This window comes from Dryobates pubescens, chromosome 35 (assembly GCF_014839835.1).
Source record: "Dryobates pubescens isolate bDryPub1 chromosome 35, bDryPub1.pri, whole genome shotgun sequence".
Taxonomy (NCBI): Eukaryota; Metazoa; Chordata; class Aves; order Piciformes; family Picidae; genus Dryobates; species Dryobates pubescens.
In genome coordinates, this window is record NC_071646.1 from 4,553,185 (window position 1) to 4,569,643 (window position 16,459).

The window sequence follows — 16,459 nt, forward strand, 5'->3', positions numbered from 1 at the left end:
CTGCTTTTTCCCCTCCTTTCCACCTGCCCAGATACTGCTCCATAAGGGATTTTTGCTTGTGTAATATGTATTTTTTCAGGGACCATGATGGCCTGAGGGTGACAGAGATACTGACACACTGGATTTTCCACTCTTGCTATTAGAAGAAGTCTTCCCATGAAATAACTCAGGAGTAGAAGGGATGAGGAGGAAACTGCTTCTACAGAACAGCTCTGGCTTCTGTCTCCAGGCTCCTGTGAGGCAGGAGGAGAGGGTTACAATCAAGGAAGGGGCCAAGAGTTTTGCACAGCTTTATTTTCTTCCAGTGCCACTGAGATCCATGAGCTGTAACTGGCAGATCTCTCCAAAGCAGCTGTAATAACTCATAAATATTTATGGTGCTTAATCATGAGGCAGCAGGGGTGCAGAAGAGAGAATACTCAGCACAGCCTGGGTGCATTGGGCTCACATCCCTGACACAGCCAGGATGAGTCTGCTCCTTGTCCTGCACCGAGGACTCTCCTGTGTTCCTGCTCCTGGTCCTGGTCCTTCCACAGCTGCTGAGCAGTGTGGGAGCAGCTGGAGTAAGACCACCTGTGTGAGAGCAAGAGCAAGTGTGGGCCAGGCTGGTGCAATGTCTTGGGGACATGGGTGATTCCCCAAATCAAAGAAGGGCAGGTAGCAGAGCTGCTCCTGAGGGTGAGCCCTCCTTGAGCACCGCTGCCCACCTGCTGGTAGCCTGGGATTGTCACTCTGGGCCTCCAGCTGAGCTGACACGAGAGCAAGACAGGAGCTTTGTTGCATCCCAACAGGATCTGCATCTTTCATGGGAGACAAAGCAGCCTCCCAAGGACAGGATCTGATCCATCAGCTGCTGGGAACAAGATGCTCTGCTCATCTCCTCTCACTCGGTCTTGCCTCTCACAGAACAAACCCCTGGCTGCTGTTGCTCCCTGCCAGCCTGCTGTGCCCCAGCCAGGAGCCTGTGCTCTGGGGAAAGCCCTGCTGTTGTGTTTTCCCATCCAAGCCAATTCTCCCAACCTGATGCGTGGCACCAGGCAGCATTTGACATGAAGCTGCAGTTAATTACATGTTCCTGCTGCAAATAATTGAGTAGCCTAAGTTCTGATGGCTGTAATTGCATCCTAATGAATTTACGTGTCAACTTGCTCTGTGCAACTTCAGTGTGTTCTGTAAATACCAAATTAAGTTCATTGCTGAGTCCCCAGGCATCCCAGGCACAGCTACTCACAGCCAGGAAGGAGCAGAGCAGTCACCACCTCCTCAGCCACCTGCCAGCCCCGGGCTGGGCACAGCTGCTGCCCCCAGCACGCTCCGTGCAGCAGCAGCAGCCTGCAGGACACAAACAGCTCCCCACCCTGCCTGCCACAAGGGCTGTGCTGAGAGAGCTCCCTGCTGTGGGCTCACCCTGCTCCCAGGTGCCCAGCCCACAGGAGGGCTCTGCCATGGAGACAGGGCAATGTGGCTCCAGTGCCAGCCCCACGTTCCGCCACTTGCCTTGGCTGCGAGCAAAGCGCTGCTGGAGCTCTACCAGCACATGGAAGGGGTTCCCTGGACAGGCAGGGAACAAGCTGCAAACCCCAAAGAGCAGAACTGTGTAATCCTATTGACTTCAGTGAGAGTTAAAGCAACCAGTGCCATACATTGCTGTTGTGATTGAGCCAAGCCAGGGCTCCTGCCCAAGCTCCTTGAAGGGCAAAGAAGCTTTGGCAGATGTCCCCAGACTGGTGCCATGCTCCCACAACGTCTCTGTGCAGAGCATCCCTGGTTGGTTTTCATGTTTGCTACCAAAATACCAGCTCCAGCTCGCCTACAAAGCCCTGCATGTTAGTTAACCTCATTAAATCTGAAAGGATTAGTCAGCTGTTCCTCAACCACAGAACTGTTAGGAAACATCTAAAGCTCGAAGTTATGTGGCTTGGAAAGTGATTTTCTAATACACAAACTTCAAAGGCATTCTGAGATCCTGCAGCGTCAGGGGGACAGACAAACGCTAATCCCCGGAGCACTGCCTGATGGCCTCTCTCATTTTTCTCTCCACAGGTCTGGATGTGCAGCCGAGCAGGAGAGCTGCTGTGGGCTACAGGGGTTCAGCTTCACCTCCAGCCACTGCATGCCACTCGCACACGTGGGTGTCCTCATCCCCATGGATGACAGCAGGTACTGGGGGCCAAGCTGCTGTGCTCTTTCCCCATCCTGTGGCTTGCAGGACAGAGACCCACCTGGGGAGGGTTTCCCCTGGGCCCACTGGTGAGTGATGGACTTTATGGCTTCACACTGGGAGAGCTGCCTGCTCCTCCAGAGCCCACCCTGATCCTCACATTGCCTGTGCTCTGGGAACCCATCAGACATGCTGTGTGGGGACCACCCTAAGTCAAATAAATAATGCTATTAACTGTGGAGTAATGAAGGGATTAAACACACTGCCTTTGGAGAAGCACAAAGCACTGAAACCCACAAATTAATTAAGCTTCACAGCCCCCCCGTGAGACACAAAGGTAATTGCTGTGTTCATGGTGCATGTGGGAAAAGAGAGAAAGGGATTTGTGGTGGCAGCAGAGGCTCTGTCACATTGCTGCAGAAGCTCAAGGGGCACCTCAGACACTTCTGCCTCACCCACATCTGGGGCTGACAGCGAGCTGGAGGAACAGGGCTTGTGTGCTCCTGTGCTGACCCAGGACAAGGATCCATCCTGCCACCTCTTTGTGCCAAGGCCACACTCCACTGGGACACTCAGAGGTGGCAGAGTGAATTCTGCGATCTCCACTGCTGAGTGTCAGAGGCTGTTGGTGTAGGGGAGCCAGGCAGCAGTGCAGCCAGCGAGCCAGAGTGAATCATGCACTCGCTGGGGTGTTATCAGCTGAGAAACTTGTAAGTGATAAAAATACACAAGAAGCAGCAAGAGGACGTGAATGTTTAACAGGGTGAGGGCATCCTGCAGGACACCCATGTCTCTGACACTTAGGGTGGTCCAGCAACAGTGGAGAGGAGGAGGGATCCCCCATTCGGCAAAGTTGCAGCACCTCTGACACCCAGGGGTCTCTCCACCTCTGACACCCAGGGGTCTCTCCACCTCTGACACCCAGGGATCCCTCCACCTCTGACACCCAGGGATCTCTCCACCTCTGACACCCAGGGATCCCTCCACCTCTCACACCCAGGGGTCTCTCCACCCCTGACACCCAGGGATCCCTCCACCTCTGACACCCAGGGGTCTCTCCACCTCTGACACCCAGGGATCTCTCCACCTCTGACACCCAGGGATCCCTCCACCTCTCACACCCAGGGGTCTCTCCACCCCTGACACCCAGGGATCCCTCCACCTCTGACACCCAGGGGTCTCTCCACCTCTGACACCCAGGGGTCTCTCCACCTCTGACACCCAGGGATCTCTCCACCTCTGACACCCAGGGATCCCTCTACCTCTCACACCCAGGGATTCTTCCACCTCTCACACCCATGGACGACGACTCCTCTCCAGCATGCAGCCCTTGGATCATCTCCAAGGGCCCTTCACCATTTTGTTTTACACCTTCAGTCCCTGGGCTGCTTCTCTGCCACACCTTGCCTTATTTCATTCACCTAAAAATGAAAGGCATCACATCACACTCTGGAGAGAAGCAAAAGACGCTGGTGGTTGGACTCAGTGATCTTAAAGGTCTTTCCAACCTAAATGATTCCATGATTCTCAAACCTTGTGTCGATAACAGATAGTCCCCAAGCCTGCAGGACCATCTACCAACTTCCCTTTTTTCTTCTCTTCCTTCATGAAACTGGTTTTGAGGGCTGCCACTGAGAACCAGGGAGTTTTTGAGGGCTGCCACTGAGAACCAGAGAGCTTTTGAGGGCTGCCACTGAGAACCAGAGAGCTTTTGAGGGCTGCCACTGAGAACCGGAGAGCTGGGTGCTCCACCACAGGATCCTTCACAGCGAGGCTGAGCCAACCTCTGGAAGCTGGGAATTGATAGCTGTGGAATAATCCATCAGCAAAGAAAGGAAAGTCCCTGCTTTGTGAGAGGGAAATTAATTTTGACATCTTAATTATAAGTCAGAGGAAAGGTTGGTGCTGGAATGGTGAGCTTTGAAGATTATTATATTGTCATTATTCATTGATGACTACAAAAGAAGCCAGCTCGAAATGATAATGCTGAAGTATAATGGCAAACCTCTGAGCTCTATTATCCCCCATTTACTCCACAGAGTCCTTTGCTATTGACTTGATAACAGAAAAGCAGAAGTGCTAATCAGGGTTTGGTCTGCAGTGACAGGTATGGCTGTGCAAACACTGCCAGGGAAAAGGGAGTCTAGAAACCCCATCTCACTCTGTTTGGAGCAATCACTTAGGAAGAGAATTAAAGCAGAACAGGAGTTCCAGGTTTCTGGCTGGCACCAGGGAGTGGTGGTGCCTTTGTCTGGGCACAGGTGGCAAGGGAGGGAAAACAGAGCTTAGAGAAAGGTGTCTTGCCAGTGCTCTTCGAGGAACAGTGACATTTGTAAATGGTTTCAGATTCTGAGACTGCCTCTAAAATGTGCTGCAAAGCAGAAGGAAATGGAGAAACCTGGCTGAGGAAGGGAACAGACTGCAGAGGAAAGCTGAAAGATGACAATTGCTCTGCTAGTGGATCTCGGCTCACAGCGAGATTGCCATGGCAGCATCAGGAGGCCTTTTTGTCTCCAAGGTGGGAGGTCTGTGTGAGCCTCAGCAGCAGAGTGAAGGGCTGGGGTCCCCTGCGCACTGCTGAGAAGCAAGGTCCCTGTGGTCCCAAGGGGTGACATGAGCCATGCCCCTTGCAAAGGGGTGTGCAGGGTGCTATGCTGGCACCCAGGCAGCAGCCTGGGGAGGGCTCCCTGGAGTCTGTTTTCCTCCTGCCGTTTGCTGAGCGGCAGAGCAGAGGTGCCAGAAGTCTTTCTGCAGGTCCCCTCTGACCGCTGGCTGCGTGGTTTTTGCCAAGTCCTTCATCTCCAGTAGCAATACCTGGCCGACCTCTCTCTTGGGGTGAAGTCTGTCCTGTCAGAGTGAGTGACTCGAATTCTTGTCCCTGAAATGTAAATGAACTTAAACCCACTGTAAGAGGCTTATTTCAGTGTGAGCTGTAATTACTGCTGGGGCTGTAGAGAAGCTTTCTTTAAAACTTTCAGCAAAGTTATTTTGTGTTATTATTGCTTTCTGTGATGTGTCTGGATTTTCCAAACAGCAAATAATTCTGCACTTATCTTGGTTCCTTTGATAATGGTTTTTTTTTTTCCCTATGACAGATCTACTGAGACTCTAACTACATTATTAACATTAAAAAAGGAAGAATGGGGACAATCTTTCCTAAATAAGTCTCTAAAAACCCTCGCATGCCATTGCTGCTACTTAAATACTAGGCATGGAGAGACAAGAAATGTGTTAATCACACAGCTTTGCGCAGGGAGCTGCAACCAGACAGGGATCGTCGTGTGGTGAGGAATAACAAACGCAGCCACCCTTCTTCAGCTGGGCAAGCTCTGGTTGCTCAAAGGAGGCTTTCTGAAATGTCAGTGCAGTGGGAAGAGATCTTCCAGTGACAAAGGCAGCTACATCTACAACGGCAGGGAAACAACGGCCACTTGTGTTAGTTTGGGATGGCACCTTGGACACCGGGAGCAACCGCCTGGAGAGGCTGACACGCATGCTGCAGCTCGCCGAGGCGGGCACTCCTTCTCCTTCCACATACAGGAGGGGCAGGAGGGGTGGTTTTTTTCTGGTCCCAACACTCTGCTGCTCCTCCTTTGGCCTGTTTTCTAGAAATAAAGCAAACTGTCATGATGCTGCTGCTGCAGCCCAGACCCGCTCTGCTCCCCAGCAGCTCCTCTTTCAGTGGGATCGATGTAACCGGAGAGGGCAGGGCAGCTTCTCACCCTTTGTCACTGGTTCAAAGCCACCTTCATTGCTGTGAATAGGAATCATTTGTCTCCCAAAGACAACATCAGACTCTAGAACAGCCTGCAAAAAAATGTAGGACTCAGGGTCCTGGAATGCAGAATCTTAAATGAGTTTCTCTGCTCTCGAGAAACTGGAGGGAACTTTGATGGTGAATAGACATAGAGTGCTTGTGGTGCTGCTCCACGAGCTTGATCTGCTCCTCCTTACTTCCCCAGCTGCTCACACTGATGATACCTAGATAGGAGAGAGAAAGTGACTGGTGAAAAGGAGCGGGAATCAGAGAGGAGCTGGGGATTACATTTATCAGGCAGAGATGGGGATAGGCTTTTGGGCCATGTCAGCTATCCCAAATCCCTGTGAACAGGGCTATAAAACTTGACAAGGCTGCTACAGATATTCCAGATCCCATTAAAGATGTAAAACCACTGACAGAGCTGAACCGCTTACAGATGCTAACTCAGCTGCTGGAGAAGTAGGCTGACACCAGGGAGAAGGTTCAAGAAAGGGATTTCAGTGGGTGATGATCAGTAACACACCCAGAGAGAAATGGCCAAACTGATCATCAAATCAATGCTGCTTCTGATAGGGTGCATGGAAGGAGTAGTTCAAACTGTGGTTGAACTTGATTTGGTTTAGGAAAGCAGCAGAAGAAACATTTGCAACAGGTAATTCTGTTCTCACCAAGAGCTGGGATCTGCACTTGTTTCCTGGCTGCAGATAACCAGAAGAATTTATGAGCCCTGCTTCTACAGCTCCTTGCCAACACTCCCCTGGCTCTGCCTTGCTGATGCCCTCCCTGCCCCAGCCCCTCGGTCCCTCAGGCCTTTCTGTGCCATCTCAGAGCCTCCTACTGCTTTTCTCCAGCCCTGTGGTTGGTTTGTTTGCTTGTTTGTTTTTCCCTGCAGAGCACTAAGCTGTAGATGTAGACTCCATTGCTGCTTTTAGCCTCTAAATCCAATATGCAGACTTCGAGCCCATGCTTAGCTGTGAGCCTGCCTGCGTGCCTCTGCTCGCTGTCTGGCAGGGCCTTTATCCCCTCCGCGGTGCCTGATCTCATCTCCTCGCAGAGCCCCGTGCCTCCCGGAGCCAGCGGCTGAGGGGTGTTTGCATCAGCTGCAGCTTTATTCGCTCTGACAAGTCCTCTTAGCTCATCTTGTTAGCTCCCATGCAGAAAGCCCCAGCAGCAGCCAGCGATGCTTGCAGCGGGCGCACGTGGGGCTGTCTCTGGAGCTACTTTATCCTTTTTACTCTGGAAGTTTTGACTCACCAGGGTGAGCCCACAGGAAACAGCAAAGGAGATGAGAAGTGCCTGGGAGCACAGTGCAGCATGCTCTCTGCATACCTGCACAGCACCTGCTGATGGAAATCACTGCTCCTCTTTCAGCAGTGTCTTCTTTGTTGTTCTCTTCCCCCCCACTCCTTTCCTTGGTGACCGTTTTTGAGGATAGCTGAACACTGCTGGCATTGTGCAAAGCCAGCAGGGCACAGCCCAGCAGCAGGCTCTGCAGTTCCCAGGCTTTTAGCCTGTTGGCCAAGCAAACATGTGCCACGTCTGCTGCCATGGTCTTGTTCACGTTCTCTATTGCAGGTGTCTCCTGTACCCAGCCCCCTTCAGCCTCAGGGGTGATTTTTATTCCTGGATGGGGGGAAGGGGGGGGGAAGGGAGGGGAGAGGTTTGGGAGAGGTTGGGAGAGGGAGAGGGAGAGGTTCAGAGAGGAGAGGAGAGGTTCAGAGAGGAGAGGAGAGGTTCGGAGAGGAGAGGAGAGGAGAGGAGGGAAGGGGAGGGGAGGGGAGGGGAGAATGCCCCTCGCTCTCAGGCTGCAGCCATGGGTGTGCTACCCATGGGCAGATGGATGGAGCAGCTTTGTGTCCTGGAGCATCCCTAGATGCTGCTCTACAGCTGGCTGGTGCTGGTGAATTTTCTGTTCCCAGGTGAGAAGAGCAGACACCAGGGCTCTTTCAGCACAGGCTGACACAGATCTCTGCTAAGACTTGGGTTTATTCTCTAAGCTTTTTTGGAGCTTGATGAAATTCCCTGGTAAGAGCTGCTCGCATGGCAGCTTTCACTCCTGTACTAGTTAATTTATGACATGTTTAAAAGTTTGCCTTGGGATAATTGTATCTTAGGGTCACACATTTCTCAGACAGACTGGGTATGTCTGTCCACAGAATAGCAAATGCCTGGCTTTGAACCACTCTTCCCCAGCCGTGATTTGTTTGGGCTTCCTTAGAGGCACAGAGCTTCCTGAATAATTTGTCACCCGTGTTTGAGATGAGTGCTTCTCTCCAGGAGGAACACTGTGCCTGCTGCTCCTCCCCAGCAACCATTTTTGTTGTCACTTAATGTAGTGCAGTCAGCCATCACCACTGGTTCTCCCAAAACCTTCAGTAGCATCCCGGTCAGGCAGTACTGTCCTGAGAGAGTCAGAGCTGCTATGTGCCTGGCCCCTGGGAGGATAGAAAGCAGCTCACTTCTGTGCATACAAAAGGCTGCACATTGCTCTGGACTGGTGCAGTTGGCTTTCATTTCATCCTTGCTGAGGATGGGATTGCTCATGATGTGTGTGTGGATGTGTTGTGTGAGTATTTGGCCTTCATCTGGGTCTCTTCCCTTTAAGCACAGGACTGATGGACTCGTGTAGCACAGGCAGCTGGGCACTGAAGAAAGACCTCGGAGGAGACCAAAATTTAACACCACAATTCCCTTTCTGTCCTCTCCAAGAAAGTGTTGTCTTCACACTCTAATTAAACAGCAGCCTGACATGTTTTTGCTGTTTTTGATTGGCTTTGAACTTTGGCAGTGTGATAAACAAACTTTGTTTCCCTGCCTCCCAAGAAGCTGTGTTGCCTTGAAGCAGTTTCTGTCCTTAGCTCTGATGTGGCAGAGCTCAGCACCCTGGTTTCATGGCACCTACATGTGCTGATGCCAGCAGCAGAGAGGGATGGCAGCTGCCATGGCGTGATGGGTGATGAACCAGAAGTGCTGCAGCACTGATGTCTTTTTGATGGCCTCTTTGAGCTAGTTGAGACTTCAAACACTACTGCTCAGTGAACACAGAGTTCCTCCCCGCTGGGCAGGCTGGGGCTGGTGGCAATGTCCTTCTGATCACTGTGTGAGGTGATGCAGACCCCTCATGTGTCTGGGAGCTGCGGTGGGGATCAGAAAGGAGGAAAGCAGGACAGAGGGGCTCGTTGTCGTGTGGCACAAACGAGACCTAAAATTATCGGGTCCCAAATATTTTGCTCACGTTTCAAAGGCCCCCAGGGACTCTGCAGTCACCGTCTGGGAGAGGCTTTGCACGCTACTAGGTCTGCACATGGTTACCAGTGCATCCACAGCCTGTGCACTGGGGAGGAGACAGAGGACCAGTGACCGATAGTGAGAAAATGAAAACGTTAAACCACACAATTTAAGTCTCTCAGAACACAACAGGACTGAAAGGTAAAGGTGCAGCTCCGGGAGAGGGTTGTCACTGATAACCTGCCCAGCTTCCTGGCACGTGGAGGTGGGAGCTGTGTAAACTTTAAGAGGATTAAACAGCTTCCTTTTGGCTTCAAATTTATACTGAAGTTCATACTTGCACACAAACTTATACTGAAGGAAATGGGATGGTCATTGAAGGAACAGCAGCTTCATAACTCCTTTTTGTTATCAGTGCTATTAGCCAGCTCATCAAGCTCAGCACTTCTGAAGCTGTCCCCATTCAAGGTGCACAAATACAGTGGGGATCTCCAAGGTTTGAAAGTCTCAGGCAGTGAATGAGTCACATTTTCATGAGATAAGGCTTAATGGGGTGGATAAACTGCTGACCCCGGAGCCAAAAGGACACTCACCTGCCTGAGATGCTCATGCTGCCTGCGCAGGACAGTGTGTGCTCTCCAGAGCGGCTGGCACAGGCCACCTTCAGCGGCTCATAAATTACAGATCATGCCTGCTATCACAATTCCTGTGTAAGACACTGAAAGTGGGCTTTAAATAATGTGAGAGTGTCCCTTTTAATGTCCAGATCATGAACGCCACAAAGCTTTCTGCCTTCTTGCTTCCATTCTGCAAGTGTGAAAGAACATTTATCTCAGGCAGCTTTTTTTCCGTGGCTGCTGGCAGGCAGCCCAAGGTGGCTCACCGAGCAGAGTGAGCTGAACCTGTGCCTGCTGCAGCTCCATTAACGCTGGAGGCAGTGCTCTCAGATGTATCGGGAGCATTTGGTTAATGTCCCCAAACAAGTTCAGATGACATTGTTTCACCCCAGCAAGCACAGCTTCACTGTAAGGTCTGCCTTCTTCTGCCTTCATTGGGAGCATTCTTGCTTTTCGGGTAATAGCTGCTATGTAAGTCACAGACTAAGAGGCCTTAAAGGCAGAGAAGTCTGTAAGAGCTGGAAAATACCCAGCAGCAGAATTTGTTGGTGTTTGTTATGGGGAGGTTCTTTAGTGGTTTCTGTACTAGGCAGGAATTAACCACTTGCTGCTGTTTACCATTGCAAACCATTCCGTGCTGGAATGTGACACCTGTAATTCACCCTGTGTGTAAACAGAGGTGAGAAGAGGCTCAGCAGCAGGAACAAAAATCCATTGTTTTACAACTCATTCTTTGGACTCTGCAGGTACCGGCTTCTTCATTTCCTCCTGCGGGAGGGGAAGAGGTATTTGAGCTATGCAGAGTCACACCTCTCTATTTGCAAACAATGGCACAGCCACACCTTCCTTGGCCTCCCTTCACGTCGGGGATGTCAGCCCAGGGGCACGGCTGGAGCCTTCAGGACACTCCCAGAAACACCGCGGACATCAAAAAAGATTTGCAGCGGACATTCAGGCTCTGAGTAAGAGAAAAACAATTTCAGGGGATTGAGCAGAGAAATTTACACTGGGAACCATAAAGCTTTCAAGGGATTAATTTGCAGCTTTTACAGCAGTGACAATGATTTTGAATGAACTTTCCCGTGGTTGGTAGTTTTTAGTGTTTGGGTTGTTAAGCAGCCGAGCTCTGCTCCCAGACACTGTGATTTTCATAGCACGTCCCGGGTGTGTGATCTATGTCTGGCACAGGCTAACGGCTACACTGACATCTTTGATACCAGCTGAATGACACAGCTCATGTGGAGAGCGAATGCACTGGATTTGTGTTTTCCAGTTGAGAAAAGGTCTCCACAGGAATACCTAAGTTGTAGCCGCCTCTGTGACCTCTGCTTTAGCCCGATGAGCTCAAGCCAGCTTTGAACTGTGCTCAGCGGCAGGGGCCACGTGGAGAGTAGTGATCTGCACCCAGTGAGTCGTGAGGCAGAAAATGGCAATAGGAAAGGTCACTGGAGAGAGGGGCACAGAGCTCCACGGGAGAAGGACACACAGCCCACTTCAACCGCTAGCAAAGGACGGGTTGACACGGGAAGTCCCAGCAGAGTGGGGGCTGAGTGGGCTTCTGGCTGAGGAGGGATGCTGACCGAGAGGTGATGCTGGCCGAGGGAAGCTTCTGACCGAGGGGACTCCGGCCCGAGGCAGGCGCTGGCTGAGGGCCTGTGATTAGCCCAGGAGACAACACTCAGCCGGCCGCGAGGCACTTGGGGGATCCCTGGTGGGGGCCGGTCCCGAGCCGCCCAGCACTACCCGGGGTGCCGAGGCCCATCCCGGCCGCCCCGCTGCCCGCTGCCGGCACAGGCTCCGCCCCGGGGGCGTGGCCAGCGCGGCCGGTAGGGCGCGGCGGGGGCGTGGCGGGACCGGGGGCGCGCGGCGGGGGCGTGGCGGGACCGGGGGCGCGCGTGGCGGGGAGGGGCGGGACGGGGTGGGTCGCGCGCGGCGGCAGTCGCGCGGCAGCCGCGGCCGGGGTGCGAGCGGCGGCGCGGGGCGGGCAGCGGCGCCCGCGGGCGGCATGTCCAAGACGCTGCGGAAGAAGCGGCACTGGCTGAGCAAGGTGCAGGAGTGTGTGGTGTCCTGGGGCGGCCCGGCGGGCCCCGACCCCGACCTCCTGCGCGGCGGAGCCGAGCGCGGCGAGTTCCCCTACCTGGCGGGCCGCTTGCCGCCGGCCGGCGAAGGCGCTCCGGGCCCCGCGCTGCTCTCGGGCAAGGCGCCGGCGCCGGGCGACGTTCTGCTGGAGGTGAACGGCACCCCCGTCAGCGGCCTCACGCACCGCGACACGCTGGCCGTCGTCCGGCACTTCAGGGAGCCAGTGCGCCTCAAGACCGTGCGCCCAGGTGAGCCGCCCTTCGCAGGCCGCGCCCGCCGGACCCGCGGCCCGCCCCGCTCCGCTCTGCCCGCGCCGCCGCTCAGCCGGCCGCGGGTAGGCCCCGCTGCGCCGGCGGCCTGCGTGCAGGGTGGCCGCGGCGGGGTGCGGGAGCGCCCGCCCGGCGGTGGAGCCTCGGGCGCGGGGGCGCCGGGTGCCGGGCTGGGAAAGTTTCCTCGGCTCCGTGAGGGCCCCTCCGCCGAACGGGGCGCCCCGAGGAGGCGACCCCGCTGCCGCGTGCGGCGGCGCGGGGAGCCTGGAGTCGCGGCCCGGCCCCGGGGCGGCGCTGCCGGACGGTGCTCGTTCCCCCCGGCCCGTCGGGGACCTGCGGCTCCGGCAGCGGGCCGGCCTCCTGGTGCCGCCGCCGGTCCCGGTGGCCTCGCCGCGGGGCGAGCCCGTCCTGGCGACGTGCGGGCCCGGTGTCCGGCAGCTGTCGCCCGTCTGCCCCGCCGAGCCGCACGGTAGCACTGCCCGGGGGCCGGTCAGTTTCGCACTGCTGTGTTCCGGGTGCGTTTGCGGCTGTGAGGCTGTGTGGGGCTCGGCGGGCGTCTCACGGGGGCTTAGCTGAGCGTTCGCTGTCTCCCGGAGGGTCCCTGCTCGCTGCCGTGTTCGTATGTGAGCCGGGGACCCAGCACTGGCTGTCACGGCGTTTGCACGGTCTGCGGCTCAGAGCCCAGTGAGAGGCCGGTGTGGAGCCGAGAAGCCGGCAGCGCTGGACCACGGCTCTTGGGAGCACTGCCGCTGTGTCCTCCTGGCTTTTCCTTTGCCAGAGTCAAACGCTGAGAACAGGCTTTGGGTTTGCCTTTTTTCCATAGGCTTGGCTTAATTTCGGGCGCACTTGAATTAATTGATGATAGCAGATCATTGTGGTCAAATGTGCTTTATCAGCGTGCCCTGCGGGTGGAGGCTGAGCTGTGGTACTTGCAGTGGCAAAAGCTCATTGTCCCCAGCCAAAGGAGCTTCGGGTCTTCCCCGTAGGGCAGATGTTCCAGGTGGGAGCATGCAGCTTTGGGAAGCCACTGTCCTTGGCAAACCCACTTTGCTCCGAGTCCCTGCTGACACCAGAATTTCCATGACCGAGGTCTATAGTATTTTTTTAATGTCTGCCCTTTGCTTCTATCATAACTGTTGTGATTTGACTCGAGGGAATACATACTTTATATCAGATTTTCCTCGTTTGACCACTAATGAAAAGTCATCATCTGCACAGAGACAGTGCCCTTGGTCCTGATGTATATCAGCTCTTCAATGAAAAAACAAACCCCAAGCAAACATCTACTCTTTAAAAGCACCTGGAGAGGCCTTGGCAGACTTTGGAGGATGTCTGTAATTTCAAATTGGAGATCCTTCCTGAATGTAGGCAATAACAAACAAACATCTGCAAGTTAAATGTACAATGAGAGGATTGGGAGAAGTTGAGGAACAAATTAGATTTAAAGAAAAAAAAATCTCTTAAAAGGAGAAAACTTGTGGAAAATGAGGCTCTAGTTAGAAGATCAAAGGAATTTCTCATGTTTACTATGGAAGAGAGAGAGAGATTCCTGTGCTGGGGCTTCCCATAACAGGGAGATGTCTCACTATCAGCTTAAAAGTGGCAGGAAAGATTTAGAAGAAACTGGTGCAATGAAGAGTAGAAAATGGCCAGAGCCAGATGCTGTCCATTAGGACTTCCAGATCTGAAGTACTGACCAGCAGGGTGTTGCCTGCTCCTTAAATCACTGGGAGAAGGTGAGGAACGCGATGCCAATGGCAGAAGGGTCCAGCAAGGACCTGCTTCTGTTTCCAGCAGGTTGGTTAAAATTAGAGTTAGGAATGAAACTGCTGAGCATGTGAATGAATCACATGAGGATTGTGTGGAGAGTAACGAGGAGAGTGGGCTGCTCTGTGAGCTTTCGAAGGCTCACCGGTTGGTTTAATCAAATCCAAGTGGTTTTTGTAGTGGATTTTCAAACAGACTTTTAGGAAGGTATCAGCGGGCTCGGAATGAGGCTCTTGCCGGGCGAGTGTCGTGCAGCTGCTGAAGGACAAGAGCACAATTCTCCTGTGGGTCCCTAACTGGTTGAGGTGCAGGAGGAAGCTACTCTTGGAGCCTTGCAAAGCCCTGTGCTGTTTGCCATAGTCCCCCAGAGCTGCTGAACTGGCTGCTGGGGTGAGCTGAGGAGGGAGCTGGCGATTTCATGTTGATTTTATATAACTTGGATAACAAATCCAACCGAAGCTTTGGAGGCAGCTCTTTTTTTTTCCCTCCCATACTGGAACATATTGCAAGCTTATTTACCACATCAGATGATTGTTGCAGTCATTTGCTGTGTTAGACTGGGTGTCCTTAAATCCACTCTTTAACGCCTGCTGCTTTTCTTGGGTGTTTGTGCAAGATTGCCGTGGCAGCGCACGGCGGCAGCGCTCCGCTTGGGGTGCAGGCAGTGAGAGCTGTGGTCGCACTCTTCTCTGTGCAGACTCTGACTTGGGGTTTGGCTTCCCTCCACCCTGTGGGATCCAGCACAGTCCAGACCTGCTGCCCTTTGGAAGGCAGCCAGGAGGATGCATAGAATCATAGGATTGTTAGGGCTGGAAGGGACCTCAAGGACCCTGCCATGGGCAGGGACACCTCACACTAGAGCAAGTGTGCTCAGAGCCACATCCAGCCTGGCCTAAAAAAGCTCCAGGGATGCGGCTTCTACCACCTCTCTGGGCAACCTGTTCCAGTGTCTCACCACCCTCATGGGGAAGAATTTCTTCCTAACATCCAATCTGAATCTACCCATTTCTAATTTTTTCCTATTCCCCCCAGTCCTGTCATTCCCTGACACCCTCAAAAGTTCCTCCCCAGCTTGCTTGTAGCCCCCTTAAGATACTGGAAGGCCACAATAAGGTCTGCTTGGAGCCTTCTCTTCTCCAGACTGAACAACCCCAAGTCTCAGTCTGTCCTGGCAAGGGCACGGGGCAGTGCAGGGGGTGAGGGCTGGCGGTCCCTGCTCAGAAATCAGTAACAGCATTACTGGTTAGTAAGATCCCATGTATTGTGTTTTTCTCCAGCCAAAACAGCTCTCTCTCAGATGAACTCTCACATTGAAGGGCAGGGAGTGCCTCTGCCAGCAGACCTCCCTGCACCTGATGGTTTGTCAGGTTTGAGTGCTATGGGGACAGAATTCTGAGGGCTTCCAACTTCAGGGATCTTTCACCACAACAGCAAGGAATTTCTCACCTGGTGTCTCAATTTCAGGGTGCACATAAGGCTGTGATGCTCATGGTCTTCCTCTGTGCTCCAGAAGGGCATCACCAGGGCAGCTTTGGTGTTTTAAGAGCTGGCTTCATCTTCTAGTGACGCCTGTGGCAGTGTCCCAGTAGCCCTGAACGTCGTGTTGGGGGACTGGAGTGCTTTATTTCAAGTAGTGATGTAGTCCTTCATTAAAGGCAGCAACAGCTTTAGCTGACAGCAGTAAAATCTGTCTGTGATACTTTAGCAAGCTCATAGAAAATTTAAAATGGAAATTTCAAGATGCTGTTTAGTCTTGTTTGATAAGACACTTGAAAGATACGAATGTTAATTTGAATGCCATCTGTTAACTGCACATCACAAATGATGGACCATTTTGTCGAGGAGGAAATTCGTCCTTCCCTTTCTTGCTCTGTCCTCACTTGCCGAGGAGGGAGAGCAGAAGTGGTGTGCTGCAGGCTGGAGATGAGTGACCTTGGTGCCATGGCTGTGTCCTGCACAAGGTCTGGCTCGAGCGAGCTGAACGTCTTTGCTTCTGGTGTTGGCACAGCCGAGTCTGCAGGATACTGGCCTGGAGCTCTGTGCAGCACACCTGGAGTGGTGCTGGGGTTCTAGTTGATGTCTGAGGTTACAATACCTCTGTTTGTATAATTCCTCACGCTGAGCAGAGGAGCAAACAGCAGCCTGGGGAGATGAGGCTCCTTGTGCAGTGTGATGCTGGTTTGTGTGCGCGCTGCGAGCAGGCTCAGCTCATCCTAATGAGTGCATTAGGATTGCAGCCACACTTGCTAAGTGCTGGTTTCGAGCTAATCGCCTGCTTACATGCACCCAGGAGATGGCTGCCAGTGGCTTCAGGACCTTCTCCATCCAGTGCTGCTTGGATTTAGTGCATTAGCCTTGTAACTAGCTGGCACTGCTGCAGCTCCTGGTGCTTCCATCAAGGGGAAACAAAAGCGTTTTGCGTTAGTCAGATCCGTTGGCCCCGAGTGCTGAATTCTTCCTCTGAAGGTACCTACCAGTTGCACTGGCATTCAGGTTTGGCCAGAAGGCTGCAAGTGTGTGTGGGGAGCCTGCTTGGACAAACACTGATCCGTGTGGCTTTGAATGTTGCCTTTCTGCC

General features: G+C 53.4%; 1 protein-coding gene across 2 annotated transcripts in view; it reads left to right on the forward strand.

Annotated features, from left to right (window-relative positions):
- Positions 1-11,686: 11,686 nt before the first annotated feature.
- Positions 11,687-16,459, forward strand: part of MAGI3 (membrane associated guanylate kinase, WW and PDZ domain containing 3) — a 66,261-nt gene continuing 61,488 nt past the window's right edge. For both annotated transcript variants that reach the window (XM_054176351.1, XM_054176352.1), the window contains exon 1: positions 11,687-12,093. In XM_054176351.1, coding sequence (XP_054032326.1) covers positions 11,772-12,093 — 322 coding nt within the window. In that variant the 5' untranslated portion in view covers positions 11,687-11,771. The remainder of the gene's footprint in view (positions 12,094-16,459) is intronic.